This window comes from Rosa rugosa, chromosome 3, assembly GCF_958449725.1.
Source record: "Rosa rugosa chromosome 3, drRosRugo1.1, whole genome shotgun sequence".
Lineage (NCBI taxonomy): Eukaryota > Viridiplantae > Streptophyta > Magnoliopsida > Rosales > Rosaceae > Rosa > Rosa rugosa.
Window position 1 is genome coordinate 19,571,730 of NC_084822.1, and position 19,893 is coordinate 19,591,622.

Genomic DNA, 19,893 nt, shown 5'->3' on the forward strand with positions numbered 1-19,893 from the left:
TGCCAGAGATAAGGGAAAAATCGAAAAAATGGTTAAGATTTTATTTATTTTTCCTTTTTATTGGATGAATGAGGGTATATTGGAAAATGAAAATGTGTGAGATAAGCAAACTCAATATTGAAAAGAAAATGTTGGGTGAACTGAGCAAATTGTAGGGCGGTACTAGCACTTTGACCACCTTGATCTGTTACCACTACAACAACGTACTCTTAGGGTAATTGTTACGTCTCGTACCTTAATTTACCTGTTTACTGGTCATTTGGACGGTAAACAATAGTTCGATTCACTTTTAAACTTCGTTTCAGTCATTTAGTGGGACCAAAAGTTGACTTTTTTTTTTGCTCAATTTTTTAGGAAACTTCTTTCACGAAAGTTGTAGAGAACATTAAAAAGATTTCGTGGACACGTGGTGCGCTTAAATAGGAGTCCCTATGAAGAAGTTATGGTCAACAAATGAAAGATACTATTTTGAGAAAGGGGGTATAAAAGTGAACTTACTGGATTGGGTAAGTCAGTTTCACCCTCGGCCCAAAGTAGAAACCCTAGAATTCTCTCCAGCTGACCCGAAAACCCGATTGACCCGAAACCTTGACCCGCAAACGAAAGTTACTATTTTGAGAAAGGGTAGCACCACCGGTGCAGTTCAAACCGCGTCGTCGTTCTCTTAAAGTCTATTGCGGAGATCGGAGGCGATTTGGCCTGAAAAAGGGGAATCAAAGCAAAAAGCAATCAGGGGTTACCGTGCGGGTCGACTTGGCCGAAACTCTGTTCTTCGGCCACCTCCGGCGACCATACCAGTTGTGTTTTGAAGCTCTTGAGACTAACATCAATCCCTCCATGTGGCTTGAACCGATCGATTTGAAGTGAGGAGGGAGAATCGAGCTTCGGAAGTTTTTGGGGGAAAAATCGGACCATTTTCTTTCGAGGTAAATTTCGACCAATTTACTTTGTGGTAGTTATGGAAGTTGTTGGGTTTGTTGTTGTGAATATTTTGGCATAGGTATTGTGACTCAATTCGAGGAGCTTCTGGTGGCGCATGCCCCTCTTCTATCTAGACCTCTATTTTACCCCATTAGGTAGAGGATAATGTTACGAGCATTTGGATGCAATTTAGTAGGAATTCGTCGAACTTGAGGGTCGATAGGAATTTCTGAAGTTTCAAATATTCGGGTATGAATTCGTGATAGTCCGACTGTTGGATCATCATGATTTTTCATTAGACTGTTAGAATTAGCGAGTTGACGAGATTCTGGAAGTTTGAGCTGAATCCGATGTGATTTTGATTTTTTAGGAATTAAGATGAAATATTAAATTAGAGTTTTGTTTGATTTCTTAATTAGCAAATTATTATTATATTTTGATGAGGGTGGCGGATGTGAATGATGATTAATATGTTGGAATTGTGTTAAATTATAGTTTATGTCTTTCATTGAATATTTGGATTGTACGTATGCTATTCGCAAATTATGTTTCCCTTGCTTATATTTATAATCATTTATGGTTGTTATGATTATTGGTGGTAGTAGATGTAGTTGCGGCTCTAGGAGAGAGGAGATGTACTGGAGGCCTAAATTTGATTGTAATGATTTGAGATTTGTATACTATGATTGTGTGTTATGATATATATAGATATATATATATATATAGATATATATATATATATATATATATATATATATATATAGATATAATATTTCAGTCAAATTGATGATCTTTAAGGTATCTAACTCTCTTAAACTAATGGACGAACTAAATCTGTCCAACCTGAACCGTACTAGCTTTAAGACAGTTATCAATGCCTTAACGACCATCAATTTGGCTGAAATTTTGCAGAGATGAGTTATACATTAGTACCTAAAAACTGAACGGTCGAGATGTGATGCGACCGAAAAGTGACCCTAAAATCTAAAAGCGCACTTTAATTTCAGAGCGAGACCTCGCTTTGGATAGGATCTGTGTGTGTGTGTGTGTGTGTGTGTGTGCGCGCGTGTGTGTGTATTATGATTGATCTCTGAGGGGTTGTGATGTGTATTATGTTATTAGATACACTAGGAGAGAGAGAGGATGGACTAGTGGTCTCGATTACTGGCACCAGAAGAGAGGGGATGAACTGGTGACAAAGATTGTTTTTGTGACACCAAAAGAGAGGGGATGTACTGGTGGTCATGATTGTTATTGTGACACCAGGAGAGAGGGGATGAACTGGTGGCCGTGATGATTATTGATCTGAGGCACATATGTTCGAGTATGATTTACGATTTGAGATATGTATATTAATTGTGATCTGAGAGGCTGTGACCCCTGTTGTATTTGAGTGGGTGGGTGGGTGGTTGCAGTTGTGGAGAGAAGGTAGGCTACAGGGGTTGAAAAATGATTTGTGTGATTAGAAGTGTTCAGTTGTTTCTACAGGGTTGGGTAGTCTATTTTAAGGGAAGTTCTACTGAATTACAGTATAATTTCTTCTAAGGTGGGCCCCGCAGGACTATTTCGAATTTTGTGGTGAAATTTGGGGTCGGTTCTGTCAGTAATTTAGGAAAGATCTTCGCTAAGGTAATTCACATAAGTAAAATAGGTCATGTTCGAGTAATTGAGTTCTTAATTAGTGTATTAATTTCATGCATGACATATGTGTACGTACAGAAAGATTATCTATATTTTATTAGGTTTCACCAATCAAGATTTCCATGAAGACACTCGTTAGCAAACACCTTTGGTTTTGAATCTGAATAATGTGATATATGGCTAGTCATGTCAACCCAATATATATAAAGGAAATAGCTTTCAAATTCACCACAAAAGTTGACAAAACTATGCTGGATTAATAACTCTATTATTTTGTCATATATATCTTACAAGTGATGCATGCATGTACATTATACAAAACATGGATCATGCCCTAAAAGAAACAACGAATTTCTCTGTACTTGTGAATCAGGTGCTCATAAACAGTTTTTACAACTTATGGAAAAAAATGACCGAAACTTGCTGGAACCATGTTGAGGAAGGAACCGGGATCTCCAGGGAACGTTAATTAGTGCCCGGATTACTGCCATCAGAGGGTACAGTCCCCTTCTGCAATCTCTGTCGGATAATTGAAGGAATGTAGATGCCCCGGTTAGAAACGTAGTGCGCTCCTTGATCGGTAGTACCCTCGTAGTTTAGTCCCCTCTGCACCATTTGTTTCATAATCGAAGGGATCGGGGGAGGATTGACAGTACCCTTTTGCAGAACATCTGTGTTTAAGACCCTGCAGGCCTCATTTGAGTCCATGTTCATAAGAACAACCACCACTGCGGCCACCACGACCATTCTCATGAAGAGCTTCATTTCATCTACTAATGGGGAAAAAATCAGTCTGGGGAACAAAATCAGTTTGCTTTTCTTTTCTTTTTTCTGCTTTGGTGTTGTGTTTCTGTAGTTCTGTGTGTATGCAAGAAAATATGAAAAATTGAAGGAATGGAGTGAATGACAGACCCCATCTCTCTCTGCCTATCTTTCTCTCATATCAATCTGGTCTTTGATTCTCATCTGGTTATAAAACAACTACCAGCAACTTCCATTCTCCATCACGAAGTTGTTATATCCGTTTTGGAGCTTCAAGAATCCTCTTGAGTAGTCCTTTAAACACTTGCAGAATCCTACATCTACAAAGAATCATCATAATCTCATATGAGATTTGTTATTGTCGAATACTTTCTATTTTCTGGGTTTTTGTTCTTATAAATTGAATTCAAATGAGTTTTGTTCTTACCGTGAGATCTTTCATGAATTTGAGGGTATTTTATGTTTAAAGAAAGAATGGCTATTTTGTGTTTAAAGAAAGATGGTTGCAACTCTTTTCATTGAGAAAGTTGTCAGTTTTAGTTACAGAGAAGGGGAGAGAGAAGAAGGGAAGGGAAGAAGAAGAAGAGGACACGATATGGTGCTTTAAGTCCACCAATGTCATTTTGTAAACTCTTTATTATTAACCGTTGGATTGGTTGATCCTGATGTGGCAGCCTAATAACAAATTATAGCAGATCATAGCAAAAAGCAATTATAGTAGAGAAGCCAAGTCCTTTAAGAAAATGGGCATTCAAAGTACCTCCATGATCAAATTTAATTTTGATCAAGAATTAAAAGACATTTGATGGCTACAAGAATTAAAATATCCGTAGTCACAAAATCAGATAAATAACGTTGCCTATTAAATTCCCAAGTCCTTAACATGCGAAGATTCGTTACCTAAATATATATGGCTTGATATTATCTTGCCTATATTTATGAACTTGAGGCTGATTCAGACAGACTCAAAAATAGGCCTCATCAACGGGCCAGGCTGGGCTTTATTGTAAATCGAAGGATCCAAGCCCGTCCATATAAAGCGGGCTTTTTCGGGCCGAGCCTTGCGGGCTTTATTTACAAATAAAATTTTAAAGATACTACGTTTCAAAAAAATAAATAATAATAATAATCTTTAAAGATACTAATTTTTTTATAAACCTATATTTATATATCATACACTCCAAAGAGCAACATCTATCAATTCAAAGAAAATGGAAAAACCGACAATTTGATGTGATTATTACAATAAATTATGAATGTGGTAAAAAATTTAGCCAATTTCACCATATTTTTGAATCCGTTCGAATTGGTCAACCGTTGTCATTTGTATGTCTTCTTGGTTGAACAACGGTGTGACGACTGTGAAACGTGCTTATTTTTTTACATCACGTCTGTAAATATCCCATTGATGGATGTGCGTGTACATAAGATACAAAGACATTGGCCTATACCAATTTGCCTCCTAAAGTTGTATGACTTATACATTGTATTTAAATTGTTGAGGTTCATTCTAAAGCAACCATGAAGTGAAAAATGAATTTAGAGAAACCAACCGCTCGATGGAGAGATTCTAATGTTTTATAGTGGTTGTAAAAAATCCAGCCAATTTGGTTCTTGTTTCGAATTCGATCAACTAGGTCAAACTTAGTTACTCTTATAAACCTATATTTATATATCATACACTCCAAAGAGCAACCCCTATCAATTCAAAGAAAATGGAAAAACCGACCGTTGGATGAAATTATTATAATAAATTATGAATGTGGTAAAAAATTTAGTCAATTTCACCATATTTTCGAATCCGATCGAATTGGTTAACCGTCGTCAATATATGTGCACATATTCTATATAGAAGTATGAGAACTTCCACACACATATATAAACACACACACACACACACACACACACACACACATATATATATATATATATGTAAGAATATGTATGTGTGTGTGTGATTGAAGAACAAATACAAAACCAGAATCAATCAAACCATGCAAGAAAATATTAATTTTTGGAGATGAAGTCCATGTCTCCAGTACGTCATTTGGTTATTATATAGTTTAGGGAGATTGGAAGAATGGTAGTCGAGATCAAGAGAGGGAGATACACACACACACACACACACACACACACACACACACACACACACATACATACATACATACATACTAGGGCTAGCATTTTGTGCCAAGAAAAACCGTACCAACCGCATCCGTGCCGAACCAAAGAAATTGGTGGCCAACATTGCGGTAACCGAACTCTTGGTATGGTACAACCGTACCGACTCCACATACACGGTACGGTAATGGTTTGAATTTTCATATATACACGGTATACCGTACTGTACCGAACTCATGTATAATACAACAATACTCATTTTTTTAGTTTTTATTCTTCTCTCTTCTTCTTTCTGACTCTCTTCTCTTTTTTCTTTCTTCTTTCTTGAGTTCTTCTTTCAGGACTCTCTTTTTTTAGGTTTTGTTTTTTTCTGCTCTCTTCTTATCTTCTTCTTCTCTCTGACTCTCTTCTCTTTCTTCTTTCTTCTTTCTGGACTCTTTTTTTAGTTTTTTTTTTTCTGCTCTCTTCTTGTCTTCTTCTTCTTTTTAGTTTCTTCTTCTTTCTGACTCTCTTCTCTTTCTTTTCCCGGCCCGTCTCTTCTCTTTCTTCTTTCCTCTTTCTTCTTTCTGGACTCTCTTTTTTCAGTTTTTTTTTTTTATCTGCTCTCTTCTTCTTCTTCTCCCCCATTCATCTGCTTCGGGATGGTGCCGAACCGTATCGAACTGACCGATTAAATCGGTATACCGACTTCTTGGTATACCGGATTTTGTGGCCGGTAGTGGTATAGTTTTTTGCATACCAATATAAGTTGGTACAGTACATGGTATTGACCCATAAGCTCCGGTACCGAACCGAAGCCAGCCCTACATACAGGGCCCTTCTAGTGAGAGATCCTTTTTTTTGGTCTTTTCTAGGAATAGAGCATTAGACCAACTTTCCGATCATATTTTTGCATCTCAACCGTTCAGTTTTTAGGTCCTAATGTGTAGATCACTTCTGTAAATTTTCAACCAAATTGATTATCGTTAAGGCATTCAAAATGGCGATTTAAGATTATAAGTATGAATGGTTCAAGTTTGACAGATTTATAGAAGTGATTTACACATTAGGACCTAAAAACTGAACGATTGAGATGCCGAAATGTGATCGAAAAGTTGGTCTAATGCCCTATCCCTAGAAAAACAAAAAAATGGATTATATATATATATATATGATACACACATATATAATAGTTTACGGGCTTTTACCAGCCGGGCCTAGAGGGCTTTTGGCGGGCCAGGTTGGGTTTTTGCGGGCTTTTTGACGGGTCATCCCTCTACTCACCGAGGTGGGCTTTTGCGGGCTTTTTGACGGGTCGGGCTTTTGGCCCTGCCGGCCGGTGGGCCTCCATCGGCCCACTTGATCCGCAGACTTTTTGATGAGGCCTAATCCGAAGGCCCCTCAAACCTGCTGGCCACAAATTGGTGGGAGTTGAAATTCGAACTCTAAACATGGGGGTTCCATACTAGGCAGCTCGACCAACCTTACCACACCAAGTGGTTATTTTAATATAAATTTTAATCACAAAAACTTAAATAAAATAAATTTTAAAAACTGAATAACAATTTAAGGATGTTTACCGATTGTTTATTAATTACACGAGTACAAGGCTAAGGCTAGTATTAATAACTAGCGTGAGAAAAATTCTTGCGTACGGCAGCCGCACCACGTGGCCGTGCGGCTGCCCAATCATAACCCACAAAATTTTTACTTCATTCCGAAAATGTCCCTGATTTTTAAAGGTGAAATATCCAAAATACCCCCCTGTTAAGGGTTTGATAAGTCACCTCCATGGAGGACGTTGCCGGGACGTTGCCGGGTTAAAGACCCGAAAACCCATATAGCCCTGGTAGCATTAGTTTTGGAAAATGGGTGATGGAAAATTGGAAACGAGTGGGGGGGTCTGCTGTGGTTCCAAATCAAACACATTGCTCCTAGTCATGACACTCCATTCAAACTATCCAATCATCCATCCTTAGCTTTCAGCCTTTCACCACCAGAAAAAAACAGAAAAACAAGTCAAGAAAGCGCCTTATTCCTTGAGCTTGCAACAATGGAGGTCTGCAGAGCCACTGCTTTCTCATGGACCCATACCATCTCCACCTCCCTTCACGTTTCTCTGCCCCCCTCTGTAAGTAACCCACTTCTCCTTTTTCCTACTTTCTCACTTGTTTGCTCACACATTGCTCCCTTTGTTTTTCCCCTTGATTTTAACTTTTACTTTGATTCTTTTTTGGGTGTTTAGAAGTGGGAGACCAAGAGACTCACTGTTTGGTGTGCCTCTGACCAAACCCAGAAGGTGTGCTCTTCATCTCTTTTCACAAGTGGTACATTTTCTGATGATTCTGTCACACTATTTGCAATGCATGGTTGATTCATTTTGGGAATTCAGCTGTACTAGACTACATGTAATTGGTTTGCATCAGCTTACATTTTGCAATATCATTTTGCCCTTTCCATTTGGATAAATTTAGTGGTGCAATTTATAGGCAATTGGGTATGTGTCGAACGAGTTCATAATAATAATAATGGGGTTTCTAGGATGGCTTTTGTTTGTTGGAGATTTCATTGACTCTTTGCAGGTTGTCATAGGCAAATCAGATGACTGTATCAGTAACAGGAGCTACGGGTTTTATCGGTAGAAGATTGGTGCAAAGGCTGCATGCAGGTCATACCTAACACCTATTGTCTTTGAAACTAAAACTTATATTACATGTATTTGGTTGTTGCACTAACTTGAACTTTATTCTGTTCCAAAACTGGAATGCAGATAATCATAGTGTGCACGTCTTGACACGGTCTAGATCAAAGGCTGAGTTAATTTTTCCGGGTAAGAAGGTATGCCTATTTATATTTATTTGAATCCAATTTTGCAAACTCTTGGAATAACTACTCATTAGAGATAGATTAATAGTTTGGAAGTATGCTGAATTGGTCTTGCCCCTCCCAAGAAACCACAAAAAGCCATGGAAGAATACCTTTTTTCCCCCTCTAAAATTGTTATAAACAGTTACAGATGTTCTAAATGTTCTAGTCCAACCCTCATATAGTGTTGTAAATACTACTTAATTAAGTTGAAGATTCCTGATTAATTTGCATCATATATGATGGTTTTTGAATTTTCGGATCACTGACCGAAGGCTATGGCAACTTATAGAAGTTACGATTATGTTTTCCTTCCAGTACTCATTGAGCCTACTATTAATATGTTTCCTTCCAAACAGATAAGTGTTGTTGCTTCATGCTTGACAGGACATCTTTGGTCCTTTTTCCCATTAGTGTGAGTATAGAGCTTGGTTGTTCCTTAAGTTACTGGTTCTGGTAATTTCTGATAAGTCCTCGTTAGGTTCATTTTTGTGGGTGCACATGTTAGGGTCAGTGCTCAGAGTCGAAATGCGCTTGATATGAGGAGTTGCTTACTAATAGCTTGAGGGTTTAGGCTTGGAAGGATCATAGACAAGTAACACAAACAATTTTCAATTGCAATTGGAATGTTGCTAAATCTACCACACTATTATATAAGTACACGAATTAAAATTAACCCCAAAGTTAACTTCCAGAAAACTCTTGGTTTCTTTGTTAAATGTCACTGCTTTTATTTTTCTGGTAATATGAATCTAGTCTTGTCTGTAGCTTCATTTTAGATTATTTGGTTTCATACATGAATGTTTCCTTGCTATTTGTAGTCAAGGACTTTCCAGGAATCGTAATTGCAGAGGAGCCAGAGTGGAAAGATAGCATTCAAGGTTCAACTGGTGTTGTAAATTTGGCTGGAATGCCCATTAGTACAAGATGGACTTCTGAGGTCTACTACCTTTACCTTTCTTTTGGTTATCCTACCTGTCTTTTTACAGTAAGCAGTGATAATATGAAAAGAAGTTCTAGATGACTCTTGCTTTGTTACATTACATACCCTTTGTGTGGCTGTTACTGTTATGTTCTGCATAGAAATTTTGAATCTAAAGCACTCCTAAATCATCTGAAATATGATTAAAGCCAATGAAACTAATAAGTAAACCTTTTATCTTTAATAACTAAGATGTGTATATCTATACATATGACAGCTGTATATTTAGTTTGATGAATTGATGGAATCTTACTAGCTAATGGCTTAAGGTTGCAGGGGTGTGATTCAAACAATCTTTTAATAGCAGAACTAAACATGATAAATATGCTTTCCTAGAAGCCAGTTAAAGTGACTAACTTCTTATTGGACTGTAGATAAAGAAAGAGATCAAGCAGAGCAGGGTTAGAGTCACCTCTAAGGTAAGCAGTTATCTAATGATCTCTTCATAGTGCTATTAAACCAGTATTTCTTATATACACATATTCCTTTTTAAAATATTATTACTGATGCAAAAAATTGATGTGGCCTTTCAATTAATTGTGAAGGTCATAGATTTAATAAATGATTTACCAGATGCGGTCCGACCTTCAGTCTTGGTTAGCGCAACAGCCGTCGGTTACTATGGTCCGTTTTCTGATTTTTTAAGCTATTAAAGAATCGTTTTCCATGTAGTACTAATGATATTGTTGCTGTGATAGTATTCACTTGCAAAAAAATTCAGATTTATATAAAATTTATTTTCTGCTTTGGATTATAGATTCTAATGGAGTTGGAGCATCCTTAATTGTTTAGGATCATCATCTCTCACTACATCTTTGATAAGGTTTTAGTACGAGTACTGCACTTGTCACAAATTTTTGTGAGAAATTATAACTAAGTTCTTTTTAAGCTGTTTTTACTAAAAAATATATTTTTTAGTGATACCTGCTGATCTCACACCCAGTTAAAGCTTGATTAGCAAGTATTAATAGCTAGTGAGTTGAGGTGATACCCAGTCTCTCCCTCTCACTGGCATATGATTTTCCAGTGCATAAAATGGTCAATCCAGATTTCAAGAACCTCTTTATAGTTTGCATTCAAAACCCCAATATCTTTCTTCATTATTTTTTATTTTTTATGCTCAGGTACTAGTGAGACACGCGTATTTGATGAACAGAGTCCATCAGGAAATGATTACTTGGCTGAGGTAAGCAACTGAGTAGTTTGTAGAATGTATATTTTATACATAATCAGGGTTCTGAAAAGCATTTTGGAAGTAAATATGACATTGTGACTTCTAAGACATGATTAAGACTATTAGTAAGTATAATGCTTAAGTACTAGTTTTCTGATAATGCTGTATGTATAATCCGCTTGGTCAACAGCACAGCCAATGTAGACAAGTTAAAGTTAGTTGTTATTATGGCTCGTGGTCCACTTTGGGATTGTCCTGCTACAAGTGATCAATTCTACCATGGAATACGGATAATTATTATCTCTAGGTTTTCACCTTAGGTCATGACTAATGCCCTCACTAGAGTTAGATTTCCAAATCAGGATTCACTAGCTTCATGGCCTGTGCTTTTCATGTAAAAACAGTGCTTCATAGATCTGATGGAATTATGGAGAAGCCACCTTCGATGAGAAAGGGATTTTACTCTTAGTTAGTTGAGAAGGAGAGAACACAGCGGAGTCAAGTTGTTTTGATACTGTAGGAGCAGTAATTCTCATTGAACATGTGTGCAAGTTATATTCAAGCTGGAAAATTCTTTAGGATCAGTAAGTCAAAAGCAATTTCACCCTGCATTCTGACTGTGTTGTTCTAAATGTTGTAGGCCAGCTCTCATCAAGTGTGGTATATACTACCTAATTAAGTTGAAGATTCCTGATTAATTTGCATCATAGATGATGATTTTTGAATTTTAGAGAAGGCTATTGCAACTTAGAGAAGTTTCGATTATGTTTCCCTTCCAGAACTCAGTCATTGAGCCTACTATTGATGTGTTTCCCTTCACCCAACTCTTGTTAGAGTAGTAGAATCAACTTTCAAACAGTGAATATATATACAGTATAATAACATGCTGCTATATCATATACTAACAAGCAAGATTTTCAGGTTTGCAGAGAATGGGAAGGAACTGCTCTCAAAGTAAATAAGGATGTTCGGTTAGCGCTCATTCGTATTGGTGTTGTTCTTGGTAAAGATGGAGGAGCTTTAGGTATGGCTAGTACGGTTGTATTCTCATGAACTAAACTAGTTCACTTTAACTATATATCCAATTTGGTTTAGGCTTGCATTACCTGTAAATAACCTTATAAAATTAATGCATAACGATCTCTAACATTCATTTTTTTTTTCCGGCACCTTGGTATCACTGTAAATCTTGTGAGAGTAACTGTACATATCTAGAATTTAATGTAATAATACTTCAGCTGCCTTACGCATACTTACACCTTTGAGTTTCTGCAGCTAAAATGATCCCTCTCTTCATGGTTTTTGCTGGGGGACCCTTGGGCTCTGGAAAACAATGGTATGGTACTCTAGGGTAATGTGTCACAGTTTTTTGCTACTAACACCTTTGAATTGGCAATTTGAAAGTAAATTATTCCCTTGGTCAGCTTTTAAAAGAATACAAAAACAAGAGAGCATTTAATGATGCTAATCTGACAATAGGACATGGAAAATTTCTTTTTTGCCACTAATACCTTCGGATTGGCATTTTGAAAGTGAAAGATTTTCTCTATTTTAGCTTTAAAATAAAAAATATAAGCATTTAAATATCCTATCAGACAATAAAGTAGATAAAGTATACTCCAGATATTTATTATCTATTGAGGGTATCTGTATTTGGTTGAAGGTACTTTGTATGCTTAAGAGAAGATCAATTGATGGGCATTTCCATGAAAACTGATCTTGTTTGTTTGGTAGGTTTTCCTGGATTCATCTGGATGATATAGTGAACCTGATATATGAAGCTCTCTCTAATCCATCTTATAAAGGTAATGACTTCACTATGTATTATTGATTTATTAGTATATCACCTATTGGTGTTGAAGATGGTTTTTCTGGCTAATGCTCCCTTCTGATTTGATATAACATTTGCTAGCACATGGAGATGAATACACTAGTAATAGCTCTTGATCTAGTGATTTTAATGTTTCTTTCACAATACTATATTCACTTCTCAAAGCTACTATCATTATCTGAACATGTTTTTTGAGGTAGACGTTACATTGTTTTCTTCACTAGGATATCAACTGCAATGATGATCACCTCTCAACAATGTGATGAGATTGGTTTCATAAACTTTACAACATACTGAACTAGGTTTCTTAAATGTTAACACCAGGAGTTATCAATGGAACTGCACCCAACCCTGTTCGATTCACAGAAATGTGTCAACATTTGGGAAATGTCTTGGGTAGGCCTTCATGGCTGCCTGTGCCTGATTTCGCCTTGAAAGCAGTCCTTGGAGAAGGCGCTTCAGTGGTGAGCATTTGTTGAATTTTTTTTTCAACTTTTTTCTGATTACATATTGCTAAGAAACTTAAGGTCGTTTCAGGTGCTGGATGGGCAAAGGGTACTACCACTTAAAGCGAAAGAGTTGGGTTTTTCTTTCAAATATTCTTATATCAAAGATGCATTAAAAGCGATTATGACATGAAGTCATAAACAGTAAAAGTGTGGCAGAGGAAACAAATTGCTTGTTCATTTTTTTTTTAGGATAAAGGCATCCCTACACTTTCAAAATCACATGTTGAGGATGAATTCCGAGTCATTCATATCATTACAGACAATTGTTATAATATTTTTTTGGTGAGAAAACAACTGATATTGTGTCACAGAAGAACTATATGATTCTTTGCTCTTTAGATTGTGGGAGAGATTTGGCAAACCATCTTTAGTATGACCTCAGAACATACTTGCAAGAATACTACCGGACTGTCTGATAACTAGTCTAATAGATCACCACCTTCTGCCAAGCATGTGCACTTGAAAAGCTTGAGCATCAAGTTTCAACCAACAATTAAAGCAGACTTGCTAGAGATTTCAAATTAGCTTCCGCCTGCCTGTTATCAAAGTGCAAGATTTGCATTTGGAGTTTGTAATACTTATGCAAGGATGCAAACAAAATTGGTGCGATTGCAAAAGTACACGATGAGTAAGTCTGAGAAATCATAAGAAGCAGTGTACTTCCAGTACCAAGACCATTCATTTCAACTATCCTGATGGTGAAAGCAAATACCATTCCCCTGAAATGGTGCTCATTTAAGTTATCAACCCTAGAAGCGCCATTTTTCAAACCTATACTGCTGAGGGTCATTAACCATCTGCCTTCACAGGGTTTTTGCCTTTCCGTGATCTCTTCCGCTTCTTTCTACTCCTCATACTGGTATCTTCATCATTCTTTTCCTGCATGAAATTTGAGGATCTCAAAGATATGTCAAGCAATAGAAACATATTATACTATTATTTTTTCTCCACAAGATCTAAAAATTGTCGAGACATATATCAGTTTCTCAAGACAATTGAATGCATCAAACCTCCTTTGAACTTAATACATATATCACTCCAAAGATAAACATAAACATCAAATAATTGCCCTCATGTTATTTGCAAGCTTACCTTCCTTGAATCTGGTCTTTTCAAAGTCTTTTTCGGCTTACATGAAAGGGGGTTTGGACCCTGCAAATTTGCAAGAAAAAGAATACATAAGCATCGGAATATTGATCTTAAGCAACCGTTTTCAAACAGCAGTAGCATGCCACATGAGTCTTCTTCTTTCTTTTTTTCTTAGCACGAAAACTAATGTCGATCAAAATTTGGAAAGAGTACATGAATATATGCCTTAAAAGTGAGAGACATAGAAATCGACAAATTACTTCTATGTAATCAGACTCGTGAGAATCTGCTAACAGACTTTTTAAAGACCAGTTATCTTCTAGGATACAGTTATCTTACTTCAAGTACAAAAATACTAGAAGAGTTTTCAAAATCCATATAAGCACATACAATGCCTTTTCTTCAAACATCTTGCCTCATATTAAGTGCAGTTAATCAAGTTGATCTGAGGTAGGAACTGTAAAATCGTACATGGGACTAGATATGAGCAGACATGTTGAGGAACACACAAGATATTATAAGTAAGCAAAAAGAAATGGGCCTGGGATACCTACCTTCGCCCTCTTTCTCTTAAACTGAACTTTATCTTTCACACCCAATTCTTTCCTAGTAGTGCGCTTCTTTTCAAGAACCTGCACTTCCAAGTTCTGATCTCCACAACCAACATCTTCATCAGAGGAATCCTTTTCCAACAGATTCTTTGCCCTCTTTTCCAACATCTTATATTCCAAGTCAGTCATATGCAAACGTTGTTCTTCAGAAGTTTTGACGAACTGGCGCTGGGCAGCAGATGGCGCCTCAAGCAAAAGAGCAGTTCTCAGAGCGTATACAACAGGGACACCTGGAATCTGCACGGAATCAAAAGTCCATCAAGACACGGTTGCATGAAGAAAAGGCAACTTACGAGGGTAAACAAGAGGTCAATGCTTGTATGCAGTGGGAAAAGTAGACAACAGCAACAATAGCAATATACATAAACAACAGAAAGAGACTATACCTTGAGAATGCTCTTACGAAGATCAGCCTGCTGAGTAGCAACAAAGAAGTGCTCGGAATTATCTTTGCCAATAACATCCATGATGCAATCATCAGCACTCATGGCTTCCTCATGATCACACCTAAAAAAGAGTACAAATCCCAACTAAGAAATAATGAAATAATCTCTATTACAATAAAAGATACAGGATAGTTATATATATATATACCTTGCAGTAATGAGGCTGTTAGCAGCTTCAAGAGACTCGGAATGGGAGGGACCGAGGCTCGAACCGTGCATCTTCAACTCAGCAACAGCACATTTGGTAGTGAATAGCGTGACAGGGGCACCAACGATATGAGAAAGGGCCTTGTCAGCAGGGGTGATGCGATGGGTGACAAGGTGATGCACAAAAGTGACATCACAGAGCACCTTATACGGCTGTCTGAACCCATAACAAGCTGTGTAGAACCGCACAATCTTCCTGTGACGCTTCTGCTTCTTCACTCTCATTTTGTGTCCTCCTACTCCAGAAATAATAGTCCTTTCAGTATAAGTAACAAACCATAACTAAGACAGTAGCCAACTGAGGGATGGCAACTGCACTACAAGGGTTACTAGAAGGGAACCAACATCACTCATGTTGCTGGAAAACACAGTTGTTCACTTAACTAATTCAATTTGCGATTATACCCAATACACCCAACCCAGAAATCACATATACCCAATTGGAATTTGAAATAAGAAACTGAAAAGTCAAAGATTGAACGATGGAAACCTACCTCAACTTGAACAACAGTCTCTTCTCTTCTCTTGCGCGAACTGATTTCTATCTCAAGTGTGTGATCCCTCTGTTTGGGCGAGTAGGAAGACAAGGAGAAAAACAGCGGGACTTTAGGTTCGATGAAATTAGGTTATATCTTCTAAAAAAAAAAAAAAATTCTGTTTGTTAGAAAGTCTAATATACCCCGTTGTATCCAATTTATTTACAAGATACGATACGTATCCAAACTTGGGTATCAGATCGATTCACAGACACGCGTACTGGTTACGATGCGATACGAAACGATACGATACGATGCGATGCGATACGAAACGATGCGATACGATACGTGGGATACGTTTTTTTTTTACTCAATTTGAAGGGAGAAGACGGTCCTATCAATTTGAAGGGATCCAACATCAGAGAAGCCCTGACGTTTTGCTTCTGCTGCAAAAAGCAAGGTCATTCTATGCACTAACTTGCCCTGGAATCTAGGCCTCCAACCCTCTTCAGTGTATGTATTGTGTGTTGGTACTTCAACTTATTCATCATTCTTTTTCTAATTTTCTTCTTTTTATTGTAAAAAACTTAATTAAGGCAGCAAATGTGGCTTCTTACGGTCTCAGTCTCAATCTCAGTCTCAGTAAGTCGACGGACTACCCCATGTGTTCTTAATTTCCTTGTTTGGTTACATTAGAAAATGCAAGTTAATGGATCATGCTCCATTCCAAATGCATTTTCTGCCATGTGAAGTTTAATCGACTCGTGTAGAATTTCAATATTGGGGTCTGTCTGTCACACTTTCCCTTGTTTTTGTGTTTTTGATATATGGATGTGCATTGGTCTATGACTTTTGTGACAATGAAGAAACTGCGCGCTTTCAGTGCTCATGCATGGAAGCTCCAAACTCTTATATTTGAATGGCCCCATGCCATCCAGCCATCCAGAGGAAAAAGATGAGCTCGATCAGTGTTGAGCATCAAAACTTGATCATGTTCGAGTCAGCAGAGATTGACAACATTCAGGCATCAGATGTTGTCTTGCAATTGAGTCATCATCAGTTGGAGCCTTGGAGCCTCATTCTAGCTTTCAATTGCTTCTTCTACTTTTGGTAATCCTCTTCTTCATTCCCCTGCCTCTTATTACGTTAATCCAATGATATTTATTGTAAATTAATTCACTTTATTGACCAAAAAAAGACTAGTAAATCTCACTATCTCAGTAAAGCTGATCCTCCGGATGAACAAACTTGGGCAAACAGAGTACATAGTTTACCCATATATTCATCCTTTTGTTGAACCAATTGTTCATGTGCCTGCTCACGTGTACGGCAGAGATTTTTATGCCTGCTCACGTGTACGGCAGAGATTTTTATGTCATCCCACTTTTTTCCACAAACATAATGCTTTTCCTATTTGTGCTGGGTTGTAATATTATTCTTTCCTAGTTTCTTTAGCAAACACACTTGTCTCAGCTTGACTAGCTAGGAATCCGTTTGGATCTGGGAAAAAAATAATCTATATAACGAGGTCTTGGCCTATGTGGTCTTCACAATTTATTCTCAAAGCACTTTGTGTGTGAAACTTTTGTTGTTACTTGGCTAATTGAGATTAATCAAGACGTACGAGATTTTCAAATATGTCGCAAGAAGGCAACAAGTGGACGATGGCTGGAGATAAGAAGAAAGACAATTCGTATGAAGATCGTTCCTCTGAAGGCCGTTCGTGTCCACCAGCTCCAAAAAAGAGCCAACCTTCTCCGAGATACAATGACTCTTTTGGCGGACAAAATTTGAACACAAATTTCAACCAAGAAGATCAAAGGAGTAGTTAGAGGATATGGTACTAGCTAGGAAATAACAATTTTGATTTGTTGTGCTTTGATTTTTGATCACTTTATTTTTACATGTTTCTCTAGCTATATATCTTATATATATGTAATGACTTATATAAGTGTTAAAATTTATATTTGAAGAGCAATTAATCAAGTTCAACAACGGATTTTTCATCAAGCCTTACTAATTAAGAACTCTGTACGGTTGTTTGAACAACGAATTACATGCATTTGCGTGTTTAGTGATTGAAGAATTCATTGTATCTTAACAAACAAATTTTCTGTTAGAATGCATAAGTTAGTTTTAACAATGCTGATTTTAGTTTTGAGAAACCTATGTTACAATTTGCACTTGTCAATCATGCATAGAAGAGCGCTAAAGCTAAGAAAAGAATATTCAGAAGCTTATTTCTTTCCCATTTTCTTTGGATCATGGGGGGATTAATTTCTTTCCTATTTTCAGTTGGCTTCTGGAGCAGCTCCTTTGAGCATGAAAATCACTTGTCAATCATGCCAGTACTTATGGTAAAAGAGAGCATGAATTCCATCAAGTCCAGGAGCTTTTAACGCACCAATTTGGAAAATAGCAGTAGAAACTTCTTCTGTAATCAGAGCCATGAGCATTACATTATCTTGATGAGAAATCGTAGGCTTTAAATTATTAAGAAAATAAGTAACTACTAAAGAAGTAGGATGAGTAGTAGGAGTAAAACGCTTTATGAAACTAGGTCTAAAAAGGAAATTGATCTTAGTAGAATCAGTAATGATCAGACCATTGTCATCTTTAAGAAAAATGACTCCTTTCTTCTTTTTTCTAGTACTGGAAGTAAGAGTTATTTTTGTCACCAAAGTTAATCCAGTTAGTTCTTACTCTTTGAAGCCAGAACAGCTCTTCAGCGGAAGCTAAATCATTTAGTTGTTTCGTAATATTGGATTCTTGAAACAAATGTTCTATATTATAATCAGAAGAGTAAGGCAGTTGCTCAGCTTGTAAATTACCTAGAATTCTTTTTTATGGAAGATATTGCCAAAATTAGTTCTATTCCATTGCTTCAACAGAAATTGAAAGCAATTGGTAAAGAAACAAACTGTTGAAAGGCAGTACCGGTATGGATCCGGCTCCTCTAAAGTGAGGAGTGCGTGAATTTACTTCAATTTCATAAAATCTGAACGCTCTACATAATCTAACGGTCATAAGATTTGACACATCACAGATTGAGATTTTAGTCTAAACAATGTCTAACTTGCCGTTAACTAAAAAAAAAAAAAAAAACCAAGGGCTTTGACGTGATGGTTTCTCCCGTGCATCACTGCTGCGTTTGCTATTTCTCTATGTCTCTGTGCTTCCATGGAAACTCATCCATAAATAGTTGAAGAATAAATTTCTGGAAACCATTGATGTGCAGGTTTTGGTAATGTACACAATTATAGAATCATAATGATAAACACGATCTAGGTATTGATAACTTTGAGTCTCTCCTTAATCAAGAAGAATAGTACTATTTGTTATTGCATCCAATTGTACCCCAAAGTTAAATTCATAAGTACTTTCCGTCTCTTTGCGGCGTTTGCCGACTTCTTCAATTTGCCATTGAAAGTTAATTGAGAAGCAGGTATTATACCGATCTCATTTGGTATTGCTTGAAACACTTCTGTTTGTTTCAAACTTTCGATGAATTGGCAAGCAGCAAATTCAACTATGAAGCAATAAGAAAGAGAAAATGCAGCAGGAGAAAACTTCTCTTTTCATGGAAACTCAATCTGGAACCTTACAAGCCATAGAAGTGGTGCTTTAAAGCGTAGCAGAGTTTCCATGGAAGAAAGAGAAAACGCAGCAGGAGAAACATCACGTCAAATCCCCAAACTTTTTTTTTTTTTCCATAGGGTTAACGGCAAGTTAGACATTGTTTAGACTAAAATCTCAATCTGTGATGTGTCAAATCTTATTACCGTTAGATTATGTGGAGCGTTCAGATTTTATGAAATTGAAGTAAATTCACGCACTCCTCACTTTAGAGGAGCCGGATCCTACCGGTATAGTGATTAGATAAAGCATTTTGAACAACATTAGAAAAGTCAAGGTGTTGTAACCACATTGCTTCCAATTTAAAAAGTCTGGAACAAGAATTAATAGAAACATGAAAAGAAAGAACTATGGGAGCATGATTAGAATGGAAAATAGGCATATTAGTGACAATTAATGAAGTAACTACTCTATCCAACTTTTCGTAAATTCAAGTAGGATGATCTTGATAATTGCACCAAGTGTATTTACCACAAGCAGCAGCAATTTTAGGCCAACTAATAGTCAGCACGTGGTGGGGGCCATTGTCTTGACTTTGCATGTGAGAGATTCTTTTCCCGAATCATCTCTGATTTCACCAAAATATTGGAAAAATCTCGATATTTCACGAAATTTTGGGAAATTCCGCAAATATCGACCGAAA

At 37.0% G+C, this 19,893-nt stretch overlaps 2 protein-coding genes across 5 annotated transcripts; one reads left to right on the plus strand and one right to left on the minus strand.

Moving 5' to 3' along the window:
• The first annotated feature begins 7,308 nt into the window (after window positions 1-7,308).
• LOC133738922 (epimerase family protein SDR39U1 homolog, chloroplastic) lies at window positions 7,309-13,123 on the plus strand. 3 transcript variants are annotated; one of them, XM_062166600.1, is made up of 13 exons: window positions 7,309-7,555; window positions 7,670-7,723; window positions 8,026-8,092; window positions 8,195-8,254; window positions 9,111-9,229; window positions 9,646-9,690; window positions 9,817-9,895; window positions 10,396-10,457; window positions 11,367-11,469; window positions 11,721-11,781; window positions 12,180-12,250; window positions 12,601-12,740; window positions 12,814-13,123. In XM_062166600.1, exons 1-13 carry the CDS (start codon window positions 7,478-7,480, stop codon window positions 12,913-12,915), a joined length of 1,041 nt encoding a protein of 346 aa, XP_062022584.1. In that variant the 5' UTR covers window positions 7,309-7,477; the 3' UTR covers window positions 12,916-13,123. The 3 variants fall into 3 exon arrangements, with proteins under 3 accessions (XP_062022584.1, XP_062022583.1, XP_062022585.1); XM_062166599.1 differs by having other exon boundaries at window positions 7,311-7,555; window positions 8,017-8,092; XM_062166601.1 differs by having other exon boundaries at window positions 7,471-7,555; window positions 8,007-8,092.
• Window positions 13,124-13,297: 174 nt separating this feature from the next.
• Window positions 13,298-15,763, minus strand: LOC133738923 (rRNA-processing protein utp23). Of its 2 annotated transcripts, none has more exons than XM_062166602.1 (6): window positions 15,633-15,763; window positions 15,080-15,374; window positions 14,872-14,992; window positions 14,429-14,722; window positions 13,878-13,937; window positions 13,298-13,664 (listed from the first exon to the last, which is right to left on the minus strand). In XM_062166602.1, the coding sequence occupies exons 2-6, from the start codon at window positions 15,361-15,363 to the stop codon at window positions 13,575-13,577; spliced, it is 849 nt and encodes a 282-aa protein (XP_062022586.1). In that variant the 5' UTR covers window positions 15,364-15,374; window positions 15,633-15,763; the 3' UTR covers window positions 13,298-13,574. The 2 variants fall into 2 exon arrangements, with proteins under 2 accessions (XP_062022586.1, XP_062022587.1); XM_062166603.1 differs by having other exon boundaries at window positions 15,080-15,377; window positions 15,633-15,744.
• Between the last annotated feature and the right edge of the window lie 4,130 nt (window positions 15,764-19,893).

Bases quoted from the DNA above. Each gene is read 5' to 3' on its own strand.
- LOC133738923 (XM_062166602.1), bottom strand. From the start codon at position 15,363: ATGAGAGTGAAGAAGCAGAAGCGTCACAGGAAGATTGTGCGGTTCTAC. The intron at 14,993-15,079 runs GTATATATATAT...ACTCTTTTTTAG, and splicing joins AACAGCCTCATTACTGCAAG to GTGTGATCATGAGGAAGCCA. The intron at 13,938-14,428 runs GTAGGTATCCCA...GCAAATTTGCAG, and splicing joins TTAAGAGAAAGAGGGCGAAG to GGTCCAAACCCCCTTTCATG.
- LOC133738922 (XM_062166599.1), top strand. From the start codon at position 7,478: ATGGAGGTCTGCAGAGCCACTGCTTTCTCATGGACCCATACCATCTCC. The intron at 8,255-9,110 runs GTAAGAAGGTAT...TGCTATTTGTAG, and splicing joins GGCTGAGTTAATTTTTCCGG to TCAAGGACTTTCCAGGAATC. The intron at 9,896-10,395 runs GTCCGTTTTCTG...TTTTATGCTCAG, and splicing joins AACAGCCGTCGGTTACTATG to GTACTAGTGAGACACGCGTA.